The 10737-nt window shown below is 37.2% G+C and overlaps 1 protein-coding gene across 1 annotated transcript; it reads right to left on the bottom strand.

Moving 5' to 3' along the window:
• Positions 1-816: 816 nt before the first annotated feature.
• On the bottom strand, positions 817-10055 carry LOC131773934 (uncharacterized). Its single transcript, XM_059089911.2, has 9 exons — positions 9915-10055; positions 8224-8397; positions 7516-7550; positions 5633-6968; positions 5121-5232; positions 3648-3771; positions 2894-3202; positions 1990-2195; positions 817-1618 (listed from the first exon to the last, which is right to left on the bottom strand). The coding sequence occupies exons 1-9, from the start codon at positions 9939-9941 to the stop codon at positions 1530-1532; spliced, it is 2412 nt and encodes an 803-aa protein (XP_058945894.2). The 5' UTR covers positions 9942-10055; the 3' UTR covers positions 817-1529.
• Between the last annotated feature and the right edge of the window lie 682 nt (positions 10056-10737).

Raw genomic sequence — 10737 nt, 5'->3', positions numbered from 1 at the left:
TCGGCATTTTTTCAGAAGAGTGGAAACTCGCGAATATAGTACCCATTTTCAAGAAAGGAAAAAAGAGACCTTGTGGAGAATTATCGCCCTATCTCCCCTCTCCCTGTCATCTCCAAAGTTCTCCTGCGCTACGTTCTGGCGGGTCTACGGGATCACATATCCCACCTCTTCAGCCACAAACGGCATGGCTTTTTAGCCGCTAGATCACTGTCGGGGACGATGTCTTCCGAATATCGCCGGGTTGAAACCAAAGGCATAGGTAGACTGTTTTACCGATGGAGCTGCAATATTCAGTGTCAAAATTAGTTGAAATATCATGTTTAAAGAGTCCTATTTATGTGTAGAATGATACTCCTGTAACTTCCACACTTTTAATCATTGACAAGACTCTCCTCCCCCGTTCAATGTTACCTGTATGTAGCTCAAAGTTCATGGGAACTCGAGAAACCTTTGTTTTGCTCTGATAGCCAAGCTACAAACATTAGCGCTAAAGCTCCAGACATCACTCAAGGACGTACAGCCAGTCTTATTCTTGAATTTAAGAAGGTAGACTGCATGATTGTTGACGAAGATGAGAACTATCAACTAATTCGTCTAAGAAATACGTTTCTGACAGCAGACCAGATCTTCTACCAAGAGAGGTTCACACATAAAACCCATACAAAAAAAATTACGTCAATTTTAGAGTAAAACATCGTTAACACAACCATGACCAGCTTATTGAGGGCCTTTGTTCAGAGGATCTAGATAACACGTCTTGATGGTAAAAATGCAGACACTATATTAAAATACTACCTTACAATGAATTCTACACTGTTCAGAGTAAATCATACTTTATTGAATTATCTATTGTGTTACAAATCACAGCAGTCAGTAATATCAGGCCTATTTCAATACTCTTTAGACGCTTTCAGTAGTGTTGAAAGGGATACACTTCTAATACAGATATCTCCACTCCACCTACTAACTATGAAAACCTCTCATTGGAACGTTTGGAAAGTGAATAAAACTAAGGGATCAAAAAAATTAAACCAAAGACGATTGCATTTACTATTTGCACTTTCCACAACTGGAAACGAGGAGACTTTTTGGGCATTGTTCACGAGTGGCGGTAAACGTCTGCCGCTCAATTTTCTGATATTAACAAGAAAAAAACGCAACGCTTTCTTTCACAAATCGTTTAGATTACCTACCAATTGCAAATATGACAGAGAATTTAAAAACAATAAAATCTCACGGTATTAAAATGACGAGTGTAATTATTAAGTTCTCACTGATATAAATAATTACTACGCATTCTATCTGTCTTTGGGTTTGTGCCAGGTGTTGTTAATATGTTTTCGCGAAATATAGAACATTTTCTTTGATTCACTAAGAAATTCACACTCTGCTGATAAGTATTGCGCCTCTAATGGATTGATGAAGTTTCTAACACAGAGATGGAATGCGCGAAGAAAGACTGTAAACCATAGCCTCTAACTTTTTACACATTATGGTATATGGTAAAATTGGCCAAATGTATCAGCCACCTATTCATCAAATGAGATCTTTGTCCCTTTGTATTCCTGAATATTTCCTTTACGTGAGGCACTGAAGGGAGATCCTCCTCTTCCCCGCCCTGAAACAAAAATATAAGAACTGCTTAGAGAACAGACTGAGTTCTGTGGCATGCGTAATGGCACACGAGTCATATAAGCATGGATATAACCAATTTTCAGAGAAAGTGATCCTTGGAGTTTTGACAGCAGAAAATAGCAACTTTGTGACAAATTTAAACTTCTCTGTGTACTCGTATGTTGTATTACATGGTCAGTAATCACCACAGGTGTGCTACATAACCAAACTGGCTCTCTACTTACAAAGTCACTCTTTGGTGACCACATAAAGTACCTTACCTAACAGGTGCCAAAATGAAAAAAAAAAAACTTAATCAAATTTTTAGCTACCTTAAAGTACAATAAAAGACACGAAAATTACAAATAAACTCACCTCTTCCCCCTCCTCTGCCTCCAAAGCCACCTCTTCCTCCTCCTCTACCACCTCTACCGCCACCTCTACCACCTCCACTCCCAGGTGTGGAGCCTCTTGGTTCTGCAAAATCAAGTCGAAGGAAACGCCCATCCAATTCTTGTCCTTCCATTGTGGATATTGCAGACTGTGCATCCTCAATACTGTTAAACTCCACATAACCAAAACTGAAAAGAGGCCATGGGACAAAGGGATTAGCACAAGTCACATGAAGAGTGTTTAATCGCCAGTTACAACTAAGACATTTAATGGAAAGGATATAATAAGTGCTAAGTTACTTTCCAGTACTCAGTAATGCCTTGTTTAAAGGTTTTTATGAGGTTCAGAACAAGAGAAGTAATTCTACACATTAAAATTTTAAGTGTAGGAGACATTTGCATGTATTTATCAAAACAACATATTCTGGGGATTTCATACCTCACTAACCCAGTTGTTAGTACTGTGAGTAACAGAGCAAGGTTTTTCCACTTGGATTGATGACCCAAACAAGTTTTAAATATTCAGTAACCAAGAAAATATTAATTGAAACATCTCACAAAAAGGCACATTTGCAATCGTAAGTAATAAACAAAAAGCCAACATTATGATTCTAAACAACTAAAATAGAGGACCGTGCAAAGTATTTTCTAGATGCTTATACAAAAATAAGACAGCATTGCCATCTGTTGAGAAATCATTTTCTTGTGCTTGGCTACTTGTATGTACAAGTGTATTTCATTCCTTATTTTGCAGCATTGACTTCGCTAACACTCAATCAGTAGAGCATGGTCTCGGTTTGACAGCTTCCCTTCACTACATCACTCAGTAAACAAAGCCAAGATACTGAAGGATAAAACAAACACTTAAGGCAGGTAGAGATTCTTACCCCCTTGGATTGCCTGTGTCCCTATCAGTGATGACTCGTGCGCTGACACTATCTGGGAAAGCTCCCCTTAATGAGTCATTATCTGTGTTGTACGATAGACCAAGGCATATCAAGGTGGTTGATGGAGTACTTTTACCACGGCCTCTGTTAGAACCACCTCTGCCTCTCGAGTTTCCTTGTCCTCTCTCATTTTGGTTGCGTCTTTGCTCTGCTAAATTGACTCTTAACGCTCTGCCATCAAGTTCTGAACCATCAAGTTCCAATCCCTTTTGACTTTCTTCATGACTTGAAAAATCGACATAGCCAAATCTAAAATTCAAACATAGCAAACTTGAATGCGAGTAGTTCTTCAGTACATAACCTAACTCAACAATTACAAGTTCACTGAATACTTGCAGAATGATCTAGTTAAAAAAATCCTTGCTTATAGAAAGCTCTTGCAAAAGAAAAATATTTTAAAATATTGTAATTCCTCTTATTGGTAAACAGGATGTTAATTTCACATTCAGGTCAAGTTGGGAGTGCATGTACAAAGGTGCTCACTAAATTTCTTTACATTGTAAGTTTTTTTTTTTTTTTTTGTGGCAAGACATTGCTGTACAATCAACACAATACATGAATTAATATACAAAGTTACACTATAATAACATGGAGCACAAATACAATTCCAGCTTTTCTTGGTCCTCTACATGTATAGGTGTAAATTGTATATTGTACATAAACAAAAATGTATGAAAATGGAACATAACTATACCCTCTGGACAATCCATCTCTTGTTATGATTCTCACTTCTTCTATGGTTGCACCATTGTCCTCAAACAGAGCCCGCAGGCTTTCCTCAGTGGTGTCAAAAGACAAATTTCCCACATACAGTGAAACTGAAACATTTTATATATTCTCTTTGGCATCAAAATGCAACAACAATAATTAAATAGCTTGCCTAAATTGTTAAATAATAATTGTAATAATGATAATAATAGTAATAATAATAATAATAATAATAATGATAATATCTTGGCTGTGATGTTAGAGAGCAAAATCATGAAGATTTTAGATATATGAAAATTTCACATATTTGCACTGCGGTGGAAAGATGAAATTAGGAGATCCTCGCAGCTAAGAACACTACTGAAACGAGTAGTTGTAAATAGGACCTTAAAAAATTCAAGCCCGTATGGGATTTGAACCCATGACCTCTGCGATACCGGTGCAGCGCTCTACCAATTGAGCTAACAAGCCAACTGGGAGCTGGTCAATGAATTGGGTACAAATAAACATCCAAGTGAATGAAGATTTTAGATATATGAAAATTTCACATATTTGCACTGCGGTGGAAAGATGAAATTAGGAGATCCTCGCAGCTAAGAACACTACTGAAACAAGTAGTTGTAAATAGGACATGAAAAAATTCAGGCCTGTACGGGATTTGAACCCATGACCTCTGCGATACCGGTGCAGCGCTCTACCAATTGAGCTAACAAGCCAACTGGGAGCTGGTCAATGAATTGGGTACAAATAAACATCCAAGTGAATGAAGATTTTAGATATATGAAAATTTCACATATTTGTACTGGGGTACGTACGGGCCTGAATTTTTTCAGGTCCTATTTACAACTACTTGTTTCAGTAGTGTTCTTAGCTGCGAGGATCTCCTAAGAGCAAAATCATGTTACCACTTCAAAGTTAGGGTATCCAGAGTATACTTGAGAAATGAAGAGGTTTGGTTAACAAAACACCTTAACAAATAGATGGACACTTTGGTCTTGGCCAAATACTAAGTAATTCTGTCAAAGCATAAATATTTGAGACAACTGATCATCAGAACTGAACTGTTTAAAAAAAATTCAGTATCATAGAACAATCATTTACCATATATGTCTGTGTATAAGCTGCACTTTTTTTTTCACAAAATTGAAGCCAAAAATCAAGGGTGTGGCTTATCCATGAATACATCTGTGTTTGGAGTTCTCAAAAACCTAATTAATATTCATAAAACTTCTTAAGATGCTAAGAAATAAAAATAAAAGAAACTGAGAGCGTGTTGCTGTAGTTCATTGACTTTTTCATTGAGTGGTTGCCCCTAAAGGAGCTGTTTGTGTCTTCAAGTGTTTATCGGCGAATCTTGCCCTCCAAGGGTTCTTTAAAGTGATTAATTTTTGCTTTTTTTTCTATGGATGCGGCTTATACATGGACGTTTATGGTACTTCATTACACAAACTTAACTTACTTTTCTCAGTAACATCATCATCTTGTTTAAATTTCTTGCCTCCAGAATCTTCGCCATAAGTGTCTGCCTTTCTTTTTTGTTTATATCCTTCCTCATTTTCTATCAAAGGCTCCTGGAGAAGATAAAACACTGATGTGGTCCCTCTGTTTTGTCATCTTGTGAAACAATGCTCTTAGTTTTCCAAGTTAATGACTCAACTGACTTAAAGAAGCATTGATCTACTGTGATGTACCAAGAGAGTTACTATTGACTGGCTGAAGGATCAATTAAAAATATGAACCTTCGTATAGAAGTGAATGTTGTTGCAACAATAATACAGGTGAAAGAGGTTGATTCAAAATTGAATCAATAAAGTAAATAGTTAATTTCCTATATAGGGTATGTAAATAGCAACAGCAGTTGGTCAACTGACAATAAATGTCCAACAAAAAGTCAAAGGAAGGTCATTTAAAAACCAGCAAAGTCAAAAACCCCTGGGTTTTAAACTTAAGACAAATGTTTCTACTTTATACCTTCAGCTTCTTGGATTTCTTGGCCTTGACTGGTTCCTCATGAAAATTGTTCTTTCGTTTCTTGGCCTGGGTTGTATCCTCAGCAGCTGGTTCATCTTCATTCTCACTCCTTGAATCTGATTCAGACTTCAAATTCTCATTGGTTTCCTTTGAGGCCCTATTACTGGAGCTTTTAGTTCCATTTTTATTTCTTTTCTGTCTACCTTCTTCGTCAGAAGAATCAGAGCTAGAATCAGAAGATGTTTCTTGAGGTTTCACTTCATTACTATTATTTCCTTTCTGAGTTTTTGTTACTTTAGGTCCTTTCTCTTCATCATCTGAAGAATCTGAGCTGGAGTCAGAGGAAGCTTTCTTGGTTATCACCTCTTTCTTTTTCTTTTTTATCTCTGTGACTCCTTTTGATTTTTCTTCTTCTTCAACTGATGAATCTGAGCTGGAGTCAGAAGAAGCTTTCTTGGTTTTCACTTCTTTTTTTTTATTGTTCATCTGTGCAACTACTTTTGATTTTTCCTCTTCATCATCAGAAGAATCAGAGCTGGACTCTGAGGAAACTGCCTTAGAATTCACTTCTTTCTTTTTATTCTTAGTATCTATAGCTGCTTTTGATTTTTCCTCTTCTCCATCAGAAGAATCAGAGCTGGATTCAGAGGATGCTGCTGTAGGTTTGACTTCATTCTTTTTGTTCTTAACCTCTGGGACTGCTTTTGTTTTTTCCTCTTCTTCATCGGAAGAATCTGAGCTGGATTCAGAGCAAGCTGCTTTAGCTTTGACTGCATTCTTTTTATTCTTTATCTCTGGGCCTGCTTTTGTTTTTTCCTCTTCTTCATCAGAAGAGTCAGAACTGGATTCAGAAGAGGCTGCTTTAGGCTGCGTCATTTTTTTTTTAATTCCATTCTCTGTCCCTGCTTTTTGTTTTCCTTCCTTTTCATCAGAGGAATCTGAGCTGGATTCTGATGATGCCCTCTTAGGAGGAGGTTTCTTCACTACTTGTTGTGATTTGAGAGGTTTCTTTTCTTCTTCATCTGATGAATCAGAGCTTGAATCAGCAGGTGGTTCAACAGCCACTCCTCCAGCTGGTTTCCCATTTGACTTCTTTTGCTCAGTTTTCTTTTTAAGCTTCTTCTTTGTGGTAATTTTTGTTTTCTTGTTGTCATCTGAAGAATCAGAAGAGTCTGAAGACTGTGCTTTTGTCTGCTGTGGTGTTACCTTCATGGCTGTTTCACTATCACTTGAGGAGGACTCATCATTTGATGTGTCTCCTTGTGTGTTTTCAATTCCCCGCACTTGTGGTGCACCAAGTTTTTCCTTCTTTTGATCTTTAAAGATAGCTTGTTTTCTGAAAATAGAATGAAAAAAATCTACTATTAATAGATGATGTAATTATTAGTAAAAACTGCTTACGGTATTATATTTCAGAAAGATAAGGAGGAAGATTAGGTTATCAGGATCCTAGCCATTTTAAATTTAAGTGCACCAGTGGAAGAAACAACCTTGGAACTTCAATTTTGAGTCAAAGTAAACTGGCTTGTTTGTGCCCAGCAAGAAGGTGTTTTCAAATAGATTTGGACAGAAAATACCCACGAGTGAATTGTCATACCAGTAATTGTTTTATTAGCTGTGTAATTGTTTCAGTTCTGTCCTGGCTACTTTTGTTATCTAAATGAATCAGTATCATGCAGGTTAAATATTTCAAAACATTGAAGTAAGGATGCAAAAGACCAACTTAATTTGAATGTTTCTCAATTTTAGAAGGTAGCTGTTTACAAAAAGGAACTTTTAAATATTTTTACGATGAGTTACTATTAGAAGGGTCAAAAAAGCTTTAACATGTAATGATTTTCAAGGTTTGAACTGCCAACCAATCATACTCCATAGATGAGTACCTTGACCCAGCTTCATCCTCATCTGAACTTGAGTCCTGTGGAGGATAAAAGATATTCGTTAAAAGGCAAAAATATGAAGAAAGCAGAAAGCGACCCATGAAAACATTTCTACAAATATGTGTAGAGGTAAAATCAAATATGTGTAGAGGCAAAATCTTGTACTGTATAGCAATGCTAAAAAGACACAAGACCTTGTTCTCTCAAAGAAGTAAATTATCCAATAATAAAGGGTATTTAGGTGAAAAAGGTAAAATTCCTGAAAGGTTTCTTCTGTATGATCAAAATAGGGTGAACACTAAGGTATCTTAAGGATTGAATGACATTCCAGGTCACTCCAGATAACTCTGTAGGTCACTTCGCTGTTGTGAAGACAGTGATTTCTGAATGATCAACACTTCTTTAAACTGACCACCAGATATCTGATTGACTATTCACTGACCACATGCCCCTAATTCAGATAATGTTAAGCCTGAGAGGCCAGCTAGGGGGTCAGTCAATATTCCAAGTTCACCTATGATTTTATTTCCAACATCTTCAAATATAACACGCATCAAGTAATTAACAAATCTTAGTGTATCTATAGTAATACTTCAATTCATTTGATGGTTCCATTATCTCATCTTCCAATGTTTCCTACTTATCATGACATACCATACTACAAAAAGACAAAACAAAACAAACAAAGGGAACCTGTATTTCTACACTTACATCCGAGTCTGAAGGGGGCTGAACTGGAGGAGGCTTCTCTGGTTTTCCTTTACCAGCCTTTTTCTGGATTTTAGCCTTGACTTTCTTTGTTCCATTAATTGCATGAGGTTTCTGTTCCTTAACCTTGGACTTTTTCTCTTTGTCAAGCTTTTTAGATACATCTACTGCCTTTTCCTGAATAAAAATATCAATTTTTGTGTGCTATCATATTGGCTGCTTTTTTTAAATTTTACATTCATGGTTGTTCACCTTATGTATTATGCCACAACAACAAACTCCTGTACATGGCCATATATCCCAAGTATGTGCTACTCATAAGGGTTCCACTCACTCTCATGGTCAGTTATCAGTAACCAAAGTTATCATTTTTTAAAATAAACCTTTGTGTTGTGTTTTAGATTCCTGAAACACTATGATAAACTACAACTGGACATTACCAGTTTTATACAACTCTCTGAAATTAATTTTGAAAAGCATGTGTTTCAAGCATTGGCCTTTTAACAAAGAGAAGAGTTGTTCTGACAACTAAATGTAGACAGCATTTTGTTGTGATCAGGGACCTTCCCTTCAACCCTCAGCTTTTTAAAATTAACTTAAGCAGGGCTACCAAGTTTATTTTACTAGAAAATTGCCATGTGGTGACCAAAAATCATCAAGTGATTGCTTGAAACAAATGTTGGTCACTAAAAGAAGGAAAAAGACACTTAGTGCAATTGTGCATGATAGAAAAAACTGCTAACCACAGCAATTGTCTTTGGAAAAAGCAGAATGGCTGGCATTGGTTTTTGGAGATTCGTATGATATGACAAGGCTTAAAACTCTTGTGACCACGGTAAATGTTATCTCTGACTTCATACCTACATGACCACCGAACACACGTCACTACCTGGGTGGCTTGTGTCGTAAATTTAGTTACTAAAATGTTTTCTCTAACTGCCACCAAATCATTCGAATCTTGCAGCGCTTCTTCAGAGGTTTAACTACCACTTTCAACTTCTGGTTGTTAATGAAATACGAGTTCCAATTGCAAACTCTTTTTCTGCCTCTCTGTAATCCTTTGAAGACGAATTTACACGTGCACCGAGGATCAGTTTTCTATGCTTGAGAGTAAACATGCTTTGGATGGTAAACAGAAGTTGAACAGAGAGACTACGCAATGAAAAGAAAGTTACTCTTGTTTTTCCCCTCGCCGGAATAATCGCCAACTGATTAGATGAACACTGATCCTTGAAGTTTCAACGGCTGAAAGTATGTGGCCAAAAAGGTTTTGAGCCTTGTCGTTCCGCTCAAAATTCAACCTCGACATTCCGTTGCTTAAAAATGATCAACACTCTTCCTCCCAGAGATAAAAGCCAAAATTTTAAAGAGTTAAAAGAAGTTTGACGACGTTTGTGTTGCGCAATTTAAACACGTGCTCAGCTGCCGGGAAACAATTTTTTGCAGCGACGCTAAGCCCTTGATTTCCTTTTGCTCACTTCATAACTTAACCTCAATGGAAATGCCACATTTTTTAAATAGCTCCATGCGCTTTTAAACAGCCCATGGAAGATTTGAGAAACTCACTTTCATGTTGGTTGACTTGTAGTTTACTCTGATTTCGATTTAACATAAAAGATTGCCTCTCTAAACCACGTTTATACACCAGACTAACCCCGAAAATGTGGAAAGAAGAGAAAAGATGCTTTTCTTACCTTCTTGGAAGTGTCAGACTTCGCCATTTTCGAAGTGATTACAACAAGCCCGCAAAAAAAAAGGACCACGATTCCTCTCCCACGTGTTCGAAGAGATACGACTCGAGGGAAAAAGGCTGCTAGAGATTATTTATCTAGAAGTTAAGGTAGATTGGTAACGAATAAAAACAATCCCATGAACCCCTATTCTCTCACGATCCGTAACGGCTCAACCTCATCCCCAGTAGTTTTCGGTCAGAATTTTGATAGATCAGAGACGGCAAATAGAATACCTCCCCTCTCGGGTCATTACCGGGAGACTTCAACCCTCAGAGTTTTTTTTTCAGGTAATGATGCAGCTATCTTTAAAACTGATAAGGAATCTCCCGGCAGGAGGTTCACCCACCCCCTGCCGTCCCCACAAACACACAGTACCACGTTTAGGTGATGCAGTTGTGAAAATGGACCAATTTTGGCGTTTCTTTTAGCCTACTTCGCAGCATCAATATTCAATTCCAATTTTTTAAGGAAGAATTTGAAACAACATATGAAAAAATACAGGATAGAAAATTTGGATCTTTTAATTAATATTTTACTGCCAACCTTTGCAGCTTCATTGTTGGCACATGTAAACAAATGGAAGTATAGCACAAATAGTATGCTGCGGTGCTTAACATAGGCTAGGGAGATAACCTGCTGCGGTGGTTTATTTTGTTAACCTTGCAGTATGGTAGGGATAGAGCATCCCTTCTTTTATTCCCCTAGAGCTTACAAATTTTTGCTCTGCTGTTCCTATTGCACCACGATAGAGACACCTGACACAGGTCTAAGTAGGAGGTGACTG

The sequence above is a fragment of the Pocillopora verrucosa genome, chromosome 9 (assembly GCF_036669915.1).
Source record: "Pocillopora verrucosa isolate sample1 chromosome 9, ASM3666991v2, whole genome shotgun sequence".
Taxonomy (NCBI): domain Eukaryota; kingdom Metazoa; phylum Cnidaria; class Anthozoa; order Scleractinia; family Pocilloporidae; genus Pocillopora; species Pocillopora verrucosa.
This window is presented reverse-complemented; position numbering and strand designations above follow the sequence as displayed.